The sequence below is a fragment of the Asparagus officinalis genome, chromosome 3 (genome assembly GCF_001876935.1).
Source record: "Asparagus officinalis chromosome 3, Aspof.V1, whole genome shotgun sequence".
Classification (NCBI taxonomy): domain Eukaryota; kingdom Viridiplantae; phylum Streptophyta; class Magnoliopsida; order Asparagales; family Asparagaceae; genus Asparagus; species Asparagus officinalis.
In genome coordinates, this window is record NC_033796.1 from 35,648,325 (window position 1) to 35,663,956 (window position 15,632).

General features: G+C 36.5%; 2 protein-coding genes and 1 non-coding gene across 3 annotated transcripts in view; all 3 read right to left on the reverse strand.

Moving 5' to 3' along the window:
• LOC109832484 (protein TOPLESS-like) lies at positions 7,377 to 8,145 on the reverse strand. The gene is made up of 4 exons (XM_020399837.1): positions 8,063 to 8,145; positions 7,855 to 7,962; positions 7,623 to 7,781; positions 7,377 to 7,542 (listed from the first exon to the last, which is right to left on the reverse strand). Exons 1-4 carry the CDS (start codon positions 8,134 to 8,136, stop codon positions 7,503 to 7,505), a joined length of 381 nt encoding a protein of 126 aa, XP_020255426.1. The 5' UTR covers positions 8,137 to 8,145; the 3' UTR covers positions 7,377 to 7,502.
• TRNAD-GUC lies at positions 9,531 to 9,602 on the reverse strand. Its single transcript has one exon. It is a non-coding gene; the product is annotated as a tRNA-Asp (tRNA).
• The window catches only part of LOC109833772, a 5,454-nt gene continuing 1,061 nt past the window's right edge, over positions 11,240 to 15,632 (reverse strand). The window contains exons 2-5 of the mRNA XM_020401577.1: positions 14,118 to 14,176; positions 13,894 to 14,022; positions 12,739 to 12,874; positions 11,240 to 11,782 (exon numbers count right to left, since the gene is read on the reverse strand). Coding sequence (XP_020257166.1) covers positions 11,462 to 11,782; positions 12,739 to 12,874; positions 13,894 to 14,022; positions 14,118 to 14,176 — 645 coding nt within the window. The 3' untranslated portion in view covers positions 11,240 to 11,461. The remainder of the gene's footprint in view (positions 11,783 to 12,738; positions 12,875 to 13,893; positions 14,023 to 14,117; positions 14,177 to 15,632) is intronic.

A 15,632-nucleotide genomic window follows, 5' to 3' on the forward strand; every position in this document is an offset into this window, starting at 1 on the left:
ATCTTGGGCTTATCCTGATGAGGAGCCAAGTTTTTTGTTACCGACTGAGGAGTCATTATGCCTTGGGCTTATCCTGATGAGGAGCCAAGGTCTTAGTTGTCGACTAAGAAGTCATTATGCTTTGGGCTTATCCTGATGAGGAGCCAATGTCTTTTTTACCGACTGAGGAGTTGTTGTGCCTTAGGCTTATCCTGATGAGGAGCCAAGGTCTTAGTTGCTGACTAAGAAGTAGTTGTGCCTTGGGCTTATCCTGATGAGGAGCCAAGGTCTCTCAAATCAGACTCGGAAGCCGAATGTCTAGAATCCTTAAGAGTTGGCTAGGTCTTTGATGTTTTTTTTACTTTCATTGATTGTTGAAATTTGTACATAATGGAGTGCATCTTATCAACATTTAACGTTCAAAAGGCGTCGAATTCTTGTTCTTTGCTCATATGCATTTTGAAGGTAGCTTTTCACAGGGGATAAGGTCACCAAAATGGAACTTCCTCGGTTATTTCTTGTTGTCTTTGAACATTCTTGTTTTGGCATGGGCGAGCCGTAGCTTTATTGACCATCCTTGTCGCTGTGTAACTTAGGACGCCAAGTCGCCAGTCGTTTGAATATCCGGAGTCGGATGTTGCTCTCTTTTTTGAGGGCGAGCTGTTTGGCTTTAGATGTTGTTGAGTTGTCGACATATTTGCCATCTCATCGGCCAGGACCTTTCTGAACTTGAGTCTCTATCGAGGTCCTTGCAGGCTGACGGTGGATGTGGTGATTTTCAACAGATCTTGCTTTACCATCGTTGGTTGCCTTGTATGGCCAATGCTCTGTTGATTGGTCCTTCGGAGGTTGGTGTTTCAACAGGAGGCCGAGTAACTTTTGTGATGGGAGCTTCCTGTTGGTGAAACCCCAGACATCGATGCTTTATCTCCTGGAATTTGATGAGATCATAATTTCCCCTTGGGGATTCCAGGATAGCAACGACTGGACCATCCTGTGAATGGAGGAACCTTCTTGTAGGGAGAGTGCGAGTCGCATGCTTCGACCACCAGTTCTTGCTTCAACTGTGGTGGTTCAAATATCTGTTAGGGGTTAGGGCTGGATTTCCTGAGGAGGAGATTATCAGTTGGCACGCTGAGTTTTTCACGCTATCTCATCATTGGCAAAAAAGGATTCTCCTTTGAAGGTGGTGATGGTCCGAGGAGCCTGCCACAAACTTGACTGTTGCTCTTGAGCTCGAATGAGCTATCGCCGATAGGAGCTTGAGCGATATTAGATCCGATCATAACCCTTATTGGAGGCAAGGTTCTTCTTTGTGATCCAACTCTAAGCTTCTTGGTTGTTCAGGAGGTAGAGTTTTATTTGTGGCGGCGATAAGAAGCATGTGCTTTATTTTCAAGCCAGACAAAACACCATAGTGGTGTGTCTTCTCCAGGAGGGCTTTCGGGGTTCTGGAAGCAGGTCCACCTTCTGGGGGATGACCTGCTTGGCAAATACTCCTCAGAAAGCTATTGAAACCCTTGAGGGTTATACCTATGTTGGCTCCTCATAGCCATAAACTAATCCTCCTTAGCTTGAATGATGTGATTCCAGGTTTTGTTTAACTTGAATGGTACGATTCTAGTGGTGTTCTTCAAGAATGAATGAGATCAGGCCCCTGCTTAGAATTAGGCATGTCTTCTCAGATAATTAAGTGGGTCCTACGGTGGGCGTCAAACTGTTGATGTCCGAGATCACACAATCGATAAGAGCTTTACGCTGATAGATGCAGTTCAGATATTTATGCTGACGACGAAGAGGGAGAGGATGAGAGATGGGGCTGACTCCTCCTCCAACTTTATACCTGATCCTTGGACTGGAATTCCTGATTCTTCTACATAAACAAGAAGAACGAACCCGTAAGAGGGTTGGGCTTGCTTCCCCCGTGGTACTTCTGACGGTCAAGTCAGCTGGTGAACTTGAATAGGGTTTGAGGAAGAGTCTCAGGACCATTGAGGTCCTTGTAAGGAGGTACTCTTTTTTGAGTTATTAGTTCTTTTTTAGTAAAAGTAGCTCAAGAGGGAGAAATGATCCTCAGCTTTTTATGAAATAGAAGAAGAAGAAGAAGAAGAAGGCCCCTTTTCTTACCTTCCTTCCCACCTTTTATAGTCCAACACCTCTGAAATGCTGAAATGCTGACCCTTGACTCTGACTATGCATTGGAGGGCGGTTGTGGGGTGAACGGACAGGCTGCTGAGTCATCCTCTGGTTTACAAATGTCGGCTGGTGACAGGAAGGGAAGTCATTCGAGCATGGGAAAAACTGTCTCCATAAGATCCCGAATTTGACAGATGAGGCATTACGGAAGGTAGGCCTGCTGCTTAGTCATCCTTCGCTTTACAGATGTCAGCCGACGACTGGGAGAGAAGTCATTCGAGCACAGGAGAGAATATCTTAGTAATCTCAGGGAAGTGACTTGTGAGCAGATTAAGCTGTCTACGCACGAGATTTGTCAGAGTCGAGATCTTGATAGGACCGATCAATACTGTAGTATCGATTAACGTATATCTGAAGGGAGCTTAGTTGATCTTATCCCCTCAGTAGAGACGGGTCGGATTTTAAATCGTCCTTATGATTTGTCGACCAGACAGTTGAGCGAGGTTCTGGCCGAGTAGACTGCCGAATAGATGGTCGAGCCGACTATTTGAGGAGTCATCTTGATCATGAGGTGGGTGGACTCTTGAGGAGTCATCTTGATCATGAGAGGTCGACTGACCCCGCACTTCATGTCGGCAAAGATGACTCGTTTGCTCAACTGGTCGATAGATTTGTTTTTTGCTGGGCTTGGGCCATAGCTCTTTTGGGCCTATGAAGACATAACTTATTGATATTTTCATCTTTAGATGGTGAATTACCATAACAATGGACATTTTCTAAATTTTAGATTTTTTTTTCGTCACTTTCTCATTTGCAATAGAAATATGTTAATTCTTTTGAAGGATATATCTGAACATTCTGATAGTATCTCCATACGTAATTCATTGTATTCTTTTACTCTATAAATATTATTAACATGTAAAGACTGTCTCGCGTGCGAGACAGCAAAGACTGTCTCGCGTGCGAGACAGCCCATACTTGTGTTCTTCTGCCTTGGATGATTTCCTCTTGAGCTGTATTTGGATATCTTTTAGCATTTTTTGACGCCTACAATTATATTATAGTCTTTTATCATTTTTATGGATTTAAACTTCTACCAATTAATGTTACTAATGTGTTTTGCTACTCCAACTAATTAATAAAATTTTATACAGTTGTTTTAATTTATATGGTAATGATAATTTTTAAGCTATAATATTTTTTAAATTTTTATTCCCTAATCAGATATTTTTAATCAATTCTTATTGCTTTTGTTTACCAGTATCAATTTAGACTAAGAGATTAATGTTTCTAAATTATAATCAATTAATGCTAAGCTATTATATTATAGTCTTTTATCATTTTAATAGATTTAAACATCTATCAATTAATGTTACTAATGTGTTTTGTTGCTCTAACTTATTAGTAAAATTTTATGCAATTACTTTAATTTATATGGTAACAATAATTTTTAAGGTATAATATTTTTTAAATTTTTTATTCCCTAATCAGATATTTTTAATCAATTCTTATTGCTTTTGTTTACCAGTATCAATTTAGACTATCTTTAGATGCTGAAAATGGATAGTAAACCCCAAATTAGAAATTAAATATACATATATCTTAATGAAAGAGTACCTAACAACTACACTTTTTTTGCCAAGTTTTAAAATTTCAGCCTTTTTATGGTTTTAAAGTTTGAGGGTGTGATTTGTAATTTTTAAAACTTTAGGAGTATTTTGTAAAAAATACTTTTAAGTTTGGTAGTTGTAACTTCTATGTTTTATTTGTCAGTGGTAATTTTTAAATGTCACTATATTTCTTACAACTCTGAAATTTTAAGGCTGCTTTTTGCAATTGTTAAAACTGTAGATTAAGTTTTTAAAAATTTAAATTTTAGCGGTCTGCCAATAGTTTTCAGATTTCATGTGTACTGGTTATAAATTTTAAAAATAAAGTTTTTTTTAATTTTTAAATTTTGAAAGAGTTTTTTCTACAACATTTGTAACTTTGAGGTTAATATCGGTAAATTTTAAAATTTTAAGTGCATGAGGGTAATCTCTTTAATTCATCTTTTGTTATTTGTAAATTTTAAATTTTTTAAAATTTTGAGGTTGTTTTTTATAATTTAAACTTTTGAGTGTGTTTCTATAAATTTTGAGACATTGAGCGTGTTAATTAAAATTTTTAAATTCTTGGGAGGCTACTATTAATTTCTTGATATTATGTTTGTTGCTTTAAGTTTTAAAATATTAAAAAAAATTAGGTGCGTTATGGTAATCCCTTGAATTCATCTATGTTATTTGCAAGTTTTAAAATTTTAGAATTTTAGATGCTTATTTGTAATTTGAACTTTTGAGGGTGCTTTATAATTTTTGAGATATTGAGATGTTAACCAAATATTTTAAATTCTTTGCAAACTGCCGTTAATTTCTTGATTGTTAAATTCTTCACAATATTAACCATAGAAAGCTTTTCCTGGACTCGTGCTTTTAAAAGGAGTATGATATGATTTACTCCGATGTGGTTTCGAATAATGTTTTGTTGAGTATTTATTGATTTATTAACAATTACTTGCCAATTGTAGAAGTTTGGGAAAATTTTAGCCCTTTTTTGATGTTTTACCTTAATCACTATTGAATAGGGGTGGTAAACGATCGAATCGAATCGAATACTAAGGTGTTTGTATTTGTATTTGTTTAAAATTATTGAATTCGAATGCGGACTCTAATATTTATATATCTAGTTTTTCGAATTCGAACTCGAATACTTGGTATTTGATAAATATTCATGAATATTTATGAATACTTATCGAATATTAGAGTATATTTATTCTGCTAAAAATTTTGATTTTCAAATAATATTAAAATTTATAAATAAAAATTATTCCTTTTTAATATATGATGTATATATATTTAAATCAAAATTTTAATTAGAAAATAGATTTAAGATTATTTTAGACTTAAAATCAGTATATAAAAGTTAAGTAGAAATGATAAGTGAATTAAAAATATGACATCATATGTGCAATAATACAAATAATAAGCTGTGATTAAATTTTAAACGAATATTTAATAGACAAACGAATCGAATATACATCTGGTTAAATTCTGTTCGTTAGTAAACTCGAATACTAAAAAATATTTGTTTAGTAGTAAATGAACTACCGAATCGAATATGATCGAATAGTAATTCGAACAATTATCGAACTATTTGTTAATTATTTGGTTCATTTCCACCCCTACTATTGAATAGTGTTTTGTTGAGCAATTATAATTACTTGCCAATTGCATAAGCTTGGGGGGAATTTTCTACCCTACTTTGATATTTTAAAATTAATTACTTCGATTTGCTGTTGAAAAATTTTCTTGAGCAGTTATGGATATATTACCAAGCACTTTCTATAATTATTATAATTATAAATTAACTATTTTCTATTTAGCAATCTACTTTATAATGAAACAACTAATTTTTCAATTATTAGATACACGATATTCACTTGGTTGGAAGCAGCCTAATCGACTTCGTGCTTGAAGGTTCTTATCTATTATACTAATTTGCGGTCCGTGCAAAGCACGACGATAATTTTTTTCATGCTACAGCAATCGTGTTTCTTAAATGCTACAGTAATTTTTGAATTGCTATAGCATCTCACATTTTGAAAATGCTACAGTGTTCCTGTGCTACGGTAATAATGGTACTTTTCATAACAGCAATCGTAAGTTCCTCGAATTGCTAATTGCTACAGTGTTCCAGTGTGCTACAGTGATAATACTGCTGTTCATGCTGCAGTAAATATTTTACTGTTGAATTTACGGTAGCATGAATAGGAATTCTCTGATCCTCCTATTTGTATAAAGGAATAGATATACTAATTTAGATGATTTACCATTAGGGTAATTTGCGCATAACTTCCCTGATACATACATTGAGTTGCACTAATCCCTCCTTTAACTCAATTTGTAGCAATTAACACTACGCACTAATAAATACGTTGAGGGGGTTTAGTGACAATGAAAGTTTAGATGAGGGGTAGCGTGAACATACCCATTTATTTATACCCTTAATTAACACTACGCACAAAATTTTTAAAATTTGCCAAATACTCTCAATTGGAGAGGATTTGGCATATCCCATAAATAAATATGTTTATCTCTCTTTTTATATATTTGAATTTTGAGAGCTGAGAATGGACGCGAGACGGCGACGGACATGAGACTATGACGGTGACTGCGATGGCGATGGTGACGGACATGAGACGATGACGGGCACGAGAAGGGCGACAACTGTGACGACGACGGACACGAGACGACGACGGGCACGAGAAGGGGGAAATTGAGTTTTTCAGTTAAGGCTCAGAGATGGAAAGGGGAAAGAAAAGGAGAGAGAGAGAGAGAGAGAGAGAGAGAGAGAGAGAGAGAGAGAGAGAGAGAGGTACTAGTTTAAGTGGGGTTATTGAAAGGGGTATTTTGGGTTTTTTATCATGTTTGTGTATAAATACAAGTCCTCTACCTACTGTTGTATTTTGGAAATTAGGTTTAAAAGCAACAAGAAAAAATAATTGGGTTTAAGAATACAAGCAATAGTGATTGAGTTTTGAGGTAAAATTGAGTAAACAAATGAGGCTAGAAATAAAACTCCATAATGATATCACTAGATGGTGACGTAAAATCCATCATGGGATATGGACTAATCGACTCGGCAAATTCATGATCTGTAAAATACATCTTATTTAAAATATTATCAAATGTATATTGTGAAATTTTCGACATAGTTTAGAGAGTATTTTATGATGTGTTTGGCAATCACTCAAAAACTGGGCCACGTTCAACCCTAGCCCAGTTCCAATCTAAACCAATTTAGTGTTGAACCACCACCCCTTGGTCCAACACCAAACTGGTTTTATGACCTCTTTTTGGCCTAAGAAAAATTGAGCCAAAACCGGCTTATTTGTTGCCAATCAAAAGCAAACTTAAAACCGTGTCAGATTCAATCTTGGTCTCGTTTTATGAGTTTGCCAAATACGCTCCAAGGTTATGACTCAAACTAGTTTAATATGTTGTTTTTTTAAACAACTTAACAACCGTCCATTTTGAACATAGCTAAAATAATAATTATAAATTTTAAAATAATATAATTCTTTGTTACCTATAGATCGGGACGAGTGCAAATCATAATGGATGGTGCCCATCATCTTATGAGGTAACTTATTAGGCAAGCAATTGATTCATGATCACTTGCAAAATTACTAAGATCACAAGAACAATTCATAAGACCTTAAAAGAACCAACAGTCGTTACATTTATCTTTATTTTCTTCTTCCACCATGGCAAACACGCAACATATGCATAGGTTCACGCGTGCATGCACGCGCGCACAGACAGAAGCTTTACATCCCCAGTTCATCTTCATTTCTCTGTCATACCAAGCATTTTCACCCCCTGCAAACTGCCACAACATACCAAAAAAGAAAAATATTCTTAGTATATAGATGAGAGACATATATATAAGCTAAGGTTAATATTAACCTCTGGCTGAGGAGCGTGAGTAATCGCTTATTGCTAAATTTGGGAAATTGCAGCTTATCACATAGAAGCGGATGAGAGATGATCACGTTGTTGATCTCAGACACGGCCATGGCCCTTAATGACTTCACATGACTCTCAATAGACAAAGCAGAGTCCTCCCTGATAAGAAAATAAAAAAAAAACGGATAAAACTCTGAAAATTTACATGCAACCAGTATATTGTGACGTGTACCTCGGAGTAGTTAGATATTGAGTCATCTCCTTGTAAAGCTGCGGATATGTCGGTTGGAAGACCCTTAGTTCCTTGTTAAGGATATCCAAAGCTTTTACTCTATCTTCCCTACATTAATCAATAATCAAGAATATCACGATCGAATAAGAGAATTTTGTATTGTAAGAAAGAAATATGTTGCTCACATACGGATTAAATGTTGTGTCACCTGATTATTGATTCAAAATACTTATGCCAACGGAGATGGAAGAAGAGCATCAACGATTGCGTGCTCTCATCCATCTTAATGAATCCAGAGACATAATTCTCTGCCTCGTCCCAGTCTCCGACTAGTATAGTGTCCTCGAAGTATTTCATATTGAAGTAGACACCTGACTCCTTCTCCAACCTGAAAAATAATGTATAACCACAGTAAGATTCATTTAAAAGAAAGAAAGAAAAGAATAGAGAAAATCATTAGGTACGTTCAGCTAAGTTACTTGTGGACAGTCTCTGAGAATTTTCCCTCATCCAATAATTGGAGAATGAGAAAGATGAGGTCCCTCTTCAGATCGGGTGGATTGTTAGTTGGCATTCTAGAGACTCGAGGCGTACGAGTGGAGGAGGTCTCCGCCATAGAAACTGTCGGCTTGTAACCAAGGCACAAATCAAGATTCAAGGACATGTCTGAATCTGCATTTTTCTTCATTTGCCTCGCTGTCTTCTCCTGTAGTATGACAGTATACTGGTTTCTCTATATATTTGTATAGTGAAGGGATGATGAAGGGGTGTGGATGAATAAGGAAGGAAATTACAAATTGAAAAAGGTTAATGGAATCTGGACACTGGGAAAAACAGGAATCCAGGCATGCATTCGTTGTTCCTACAAAATGTATATAGCGCACATACCCATTTTCTGAAACTAGAATTATTTTTAAATCCACCTAGTTTGAAATTTATATTACAACCAATACACTGATGTCTTTTTTGCACTGATTATAAATTCAAAACACAAAATATATATTTGATAACACACAAATAACCTTATGATGCCTTTTTTGAGTCTTCATGATTTATTTTTTTCCTCATCGGCAAGCAAGTTTTCTTACATGTTGGAACTCAGGAATTTAATTGATACTTACGAGACTTAGGTCAATAAAGATGCGTAATTTTGAAAGAGGAAGTTTGGACTAGGATTCACCATCAATGATGAGAAAGAATATGCACTGAGAAAATTAGAAATTCAAAATTCAAGATTGAGTGCTAAACTTCATCCAAATTATGACAAAGTTCGCCTGGTAACTCATGCTGATTACTTTGTGAGCATCTTACCTATCCACATGCACCGCGACAGTATGTATGACAGATTTGATATCCTATTTGTACCAAAAGAATGATTCTAATGCTGCACATTATGATAATAGGGTAATAATTTCAATAACCTGGTGTCAGGGAATAACATTTTCAAAGTTAATTCAGAGGGTGGACGTGGAACCACAACTTTGATTTATATATCCATATTCTACGATGCACTGCTGTTTAGATGTCTTGTGCTATGATTTCAAAGTTCAGAATGTTCTTTCAAAGTTTCATGTAGAGGATTTGACCCGTGACTTTTCTAAAATGGAGGAGTTTTTCTTTTTTTTCTTTTTTTTTAGAAAACAATAGTAGGAAAAAGTAGCAAAAATAGAATAATTCGCCGTTGCCGGGGATCGAACCCGGGTCACCCGCGTGACAGGCGGGAATACTCACCACTATACTACAACGACTTGTTATTCTTGTAGCAAATAAAGATCTTAAAGAAAGCAAAAACGTCATCGACCGTTTTCCTTGTAATTCGAAGATTGTGGACTTGGAGAAAAACTAAGTCGTTTCTTAAAATCACCAAATCTAAGATTTATTTAACATCATATTTTTAGAGAATCTTTCCATCTCAATTTTATAAGCCTACAGCTTCAGTGCTCCATAATGATTAGTTAGAGCAATGATGGCATATCCGTAAATAAATTTCTTAAAAATACCTCTCACAATTCTAAGTAGATAGATTTGACAGTTATGAGGTGTTCCACACCCAAAATTGTAATTAACTATGGGTAAACAGGTTATTTTAGGAAATTTAATTTTTGGGAGAAACAGAATTTATCATTAATTAGAATTCTTTAATTAACTATTAAAACTAAAGCTTTTCTCCGCACTTTCCATTAGAAGAAACCGGTCGGCCTCCAAAAAATCTCGTGAAGAGAAAGAGAATGCCATGAAAGGTACCTCTTATTTTTCCTTTTTTTAAAAATTTAATTATATAGTATGATGTAGTTGTTAAGCCCTTAAATTATTTAATTATATAGTATGATGTAGTTGTTAAGCCCTTAAATTTCTCGTTCTTCAAATCAGTAATCATTCATTTTTCTATATAAAGATAGATTTTCTTTTAAGCCCTTAAATTTCTCGTTCTTCAAATCAGTAATCATTCATTTTTCTATATAAAGATAGATTTTCTTTTAGAAATAGACTGCCTGGCGCGAGGAGGGTTCAATTGGTTTCTAATTAACCTCATTCGTTAGATTGAGAAGTAAATTTGATTGAATGGAAAAAAATTGCAAACCGTGCAGGACATGTATTTTCTATTAGTATGCAAAAATAAGAGAAACTACAAGTAAGGAAATTCAACTGGTTTGTGCTAATAAAGCAATAGATTTGCATACAAATGGGTGACATATAATTTTCCCATCAAAGACTTAACCCAAAAATATGGGTAAAATATACGAACAATGTTGCTATGTTTTTGAAATTTACACAAGTTTAGGATAGAAAGAGATTTTTGAAAGACTAACATACCCTTTCTTATTTTAGCTAATTTGTTATTTTTGTCAATTTAAAAATTTAAAAAAAAAACTATTTTTGGAGCACCGAAGCAAACCTCATTTTATAATTAAACAATCACCTTCACTATTTTATTAACACAAGTTAATAATTAACTAATTCCGATTAGAAAACATATTTATTGAATTTAAATTTTTATGTACAGCATGATGTATGGGTGCAATATGAAAAATTAGTACATAAATAACAACCAAAGGTAGTGAAATGCCGAAAGAATTTAGTATACCTTCAGTTACGAACTTAATATTCAATCTCTTTATTATAAGGAATAAAACAAAGAATGAGCGTGGTACAGTGTGTATAGGGGAAAAAATATTTTCTGTACCAAGCCAAACTTCTTATTATTCATTCAATCAATAAGCACGATCACGCAGTAAAAGGAAATAGGAAACAAAAACAACCGGAGTTTAAATCCTGAAGAAGCAAACCTGCAGAGTACTTTCTTCACTTGATAATATTTGCAAAAAGAAAAGAAGAAGAAGAAGAAGAAGAAGAAGAAGAAGTACATCATACATCCAAAGGAACAGAGCAAACAATCAATTTTGCTAAGATGTTTAAAAAACTAGAGGTTGGAGAAAAGATCACTACTCCTATTAACTTGACTGTTCAATTGCATTCCCAGCAAAACCTATACATAAAACTGAACAACACCCATTTTATAATACAAAAAATAAAGATATTTCAAAAAAAAAAAGAATTCAACCATGAAAAGAAAAAGAAATATCCACTCGCTATGTACTGCGGACATTTACCCTTCAACTATAGCAATAGCACTATCGCCGATTGTCAGCTTCTCTTGCTCCACTTTCTCTTCTTCATTAAGGAGCTCCTCCACCAATCCATCCCAATCACTCCTGCTGCTGGATTTTGAAACACTAGACAAGCTTTTCTTGTCTAAAGGAGACAAGGAGCTGTTTTCTTCGCAAAATTCTCCAGGGGAAGCCACATAGGGTACATCCAGAAGCAGTGCTCTTTCCATTGCATCCTTGTGCTCTGTTTCGAGAGAGTGATTTCTCTCCATCTTTTGCTGTGTTGGAGGGGTCTTCATCTTATCAGCTTGCTCCATTATCTGAAAATTCACATAAATGTTTTATATGCCCATACTCATATGAAGTTCTTCAAAGGAATATAAACATAATGTTAATAAAATTATAATCCTCAACGCATGTCATGGCTTCGAAATTTTAATGCAGTTACAGAGATTTTAGGACAAAATACCATGATATCCTTTATGAAATTGATATGATCGATTCTCTCAATTAGGAGAAAAAAAGATAGAAAAAGAGGTCAAACCGGCAAAACAATTTTAAGGCATGTACGCTGCATTGATAGATGAGTCAACAAAAAGGTTACACCTTATTTCACCTCCGAATGGTGTAACTTAGTCAAACAATCACTTTGATTTATAACCCTTTTGTACCAAGTAAATTGTTCCCTAAAAAATCTGTTATGTAATTTCTCTGAATTACATTGTTAATTGTATCTTCATTTATTTGCCCTAATAGATTTTTTTTATTTCCAACTCCTGACAAATTATCATTGTTGTATCCTTCTGCACTTCAGTCGCAAGGATAACCCCCCCCCCAGAAAACATCTTCTCTGTTATTGAATACTACAAGGTAAAGGCTAAGATAAATTTGTTTTACAGAAATCTCACTCCACTTTTCTGGTTGCAAATAGATGTTTTCATATTTACAAAGCTAATATGAAGATGTGAAAAATCTTTCAAAATAAAAAAAATTAAAACCTTCACCGAAAATAAGATTATATAGAAATTTGTACTAAATAACCTATACTTAATTGCTATGTAATGAAACATTAGGATCAAACAGGTAGATTCAAAGGATGTGAGTTAACCCCTGTGCTAAGGAAATATCCTACAGGAGAAATTCTTCTACACAGATGGAACCCACATGACTGATATCATTGTAATTGACAAGAACAAATGCCATTATTGTCATGTTATCTTGAAATAAATATAAATGTAAATTAATTAAATTGTCGAGGAACATGAAATTTACTTACTTCTAGAGCCTTTTGCGCCTCTTGCTCAATCCATACAATTCTATGGTCACAAATTGCATTGCAAGAAAGCACAATATGTTCAAATCTCCCTTCTACTGGAATGGCAGTCCTCACCTCTGGAGGTAATCTCACAGAACTGAATTTTCAAAAAAAAAAAAATCAATATATAAAAGATCCAGAAAATCCATCCTAGAGGTTTGTTCTAAGACAGCTAGAAGTTAGGTGTACATGAATGCACATGGATATTATACATAGAACAGAAGCATGTCCCAAGATGTATAATTGATTCGTTATATCAAAAATCCATGCTCCTGCTCATGTCTAATTAACCCAGTCATGATGCCAACTTCAGGTAAACAATCAACACACAATGGAGGAAGAATGGGGCATCAGATTGACATTTCTTCACCTTGGACATTGAGAAAACTTAAATTGAAGCTACCGATCTGCTTACATCTTTACCTATTAGTTTCACACAGTACTAGTCAGTAGCGGCATGCACATGGCGATTAGCCTCATTCTCATGGGTTATTTTATTCCATTTCATTGAATATCAATTTCTCGATCTACACAATCCATTGATAAATCAAAGCTACGTATTCTACAAGTAACAAGGATAGTTTTAGCTTTCTCCTACACAATTACATATTCGAATGATACGTGGATTATATTTGATAGGTAGGTCACTTATATTACTCCAAATATAAGGAACTGAAAGCAAGCTTATGTCCTATAACTACTTGTAATGTTTGTAAAGTCATTAGTGAAGCAAGTTGTTCAGCCTAAAGCTACTGGTTCTGTAGCTCATTCATTCTCTGCAAGAAAGGCTCGAAAGATCATGATCATGAGTAGTACATAATTGTTCCACTTTCACAACAGATAAATAATTGTGAAGATCAAATCAGAACCCCTTGAAACCTGATGACATTGTCATGCCATGTCAAAAACCATTTTACCTAAGAACTATAGTTGTGGTGTTGTGCACTAATAATACATATATCAAGCTAAAACAACTTTCAATAGTCAACACTCTTCACATTTGTTATGAAACAAAAATTCTAGCTATTTCCTGTTGTTGTAGTCCAATCAAGGAAAACATGAGTAATCTTCTAAGTACAAACCCACAATGCAAATAACAATCTTTAAATCACATACCTGCAAGATTTTCTCTCAACGATATGAAACATCCTCCCAGGAGCATAAAACCTCTTCGGATCTTTCAGCTTCTTCTCTTCCGACGTAAATGTATCCCTCATACAAGCTATAACCAACAAGCAAGGCAAACTGTCCAAAACCATTAACACCTTAATCCCAAAATGACAGCACTTCCCATTGCCTACCCATAAACAAATAAAACCAGCGTACAATGTGTTTCTCACCAGAATATCGACCTGAAAATATGCTCCAATGATGTAGGTGTCCTCGGCAAGAAATCATCCTGGAACCAAAAACAAAGTTTAAAAATATAGGTTGGTATAAAATAACAACTTTACAAGAGAGAAAATCCTGATTTGAAATAACAAATTAGTTTATGACAACTCAAATTTTAGCTATATCAAGAAACAAATCAAGACAAATTAGCTGCCTGCAACACATTACACGTGTGCTAAATTTGTTGCCTACTATGCAGAGGAACAGTGCACTCTTGAAGTCATTATTAGCTATCTTTTACATGGTGGACGTATGAAAAATGCAAACATGTGGAAGATAACTAACATAACTTCAATTAGGTCTACTTTCTTCCAACAGTAACCAACACAAGGATGAATAACATATCGTGGGAAGCTAATGTACGATTATAAATCATGATTTTCTCCCTTATAAATTACCTGCAACACAACAGAATGCACGACATCAGCATATTTCACGGCGAGCCCCAGCGACAAACATCTGGGAGGGCGCAATCGCGTACGCCTGCTAAGCCAGACTGCTCCTCTCAATCCCCCGCAAACCGCTAATGCAAAATAATTCAGCCGCCAACAACCGCCATCAGCGCCGCGCACGCTCGCCAGCAACCAAAGCGAGTGCGCGCTGAACACAAGCTTGTACTCATCCCCAGCACTCCTCCAACGCCCAGTCGGCAATCGTCATTCCGCCTCCCGATTCAGGCACCCAGACCGCCGCCTTCCAATGCAAGCCCCGGTGGCACGAACCCATCGTCGAAGCAACAGCTGGTGGGTGTCATCAGAGACTCTATAGTCCTCCATCATGGACCGCAAATTGAGGGCCCCGCCCGCCCCCCCCCCCCCCCCCCCCCCCCCCGCCCGCGGTCGCTGCGACCGGCAAACGAGCTCCATTTTATTTTTTTTTGTTGAGCCTCGAGCGAGTAGAGGATGTAAGGGGGGATCGGCCGCCGACGTCGGAGTAGGCGGCGCGTTTGAGAGACGGCGGCGGGGTCCATAGGTATCCGTTGGGGGACGGGGGCCCACTTGGGGCTGAAAGGTCGGGCTCTGTAGACTGAGAAGGACGGCACGTACGGCGCAGAAAGGATGGGGGAGAAGGCGGGGACGCGGCGGGGGCAGGAAGGCGCTGTCGTGGCGCCGACGATGGGTGGCCAGCGGCGGAAAGGCCCAAGGCGGGTGAAGCCCAGACAGAAGAGGCACTCGATGACGGAGGACATGATGTGGGGGGTGATCTAATTCTAGAGGTAGTTAATCCGGTCATTAACTGCATTTTTATTTTGCGCTGATTTTGGGTTATTCTTGAATGGAATTTCGTTTGAATATTATGGTAGTCGGGAAGGAGAGGAAGAAGGTTCTGATTGCTTCTGGAAGAAGGGACGTAGGCGGAGACGCGGAGGGATGACTTCGGCTTTGCGCAGCCTGCGAGATCTTTGAGTTCGAACTCAGTTGGGATTTATTTTGGACCGGACTGTTTCGGCGGCGGCCTGGGGG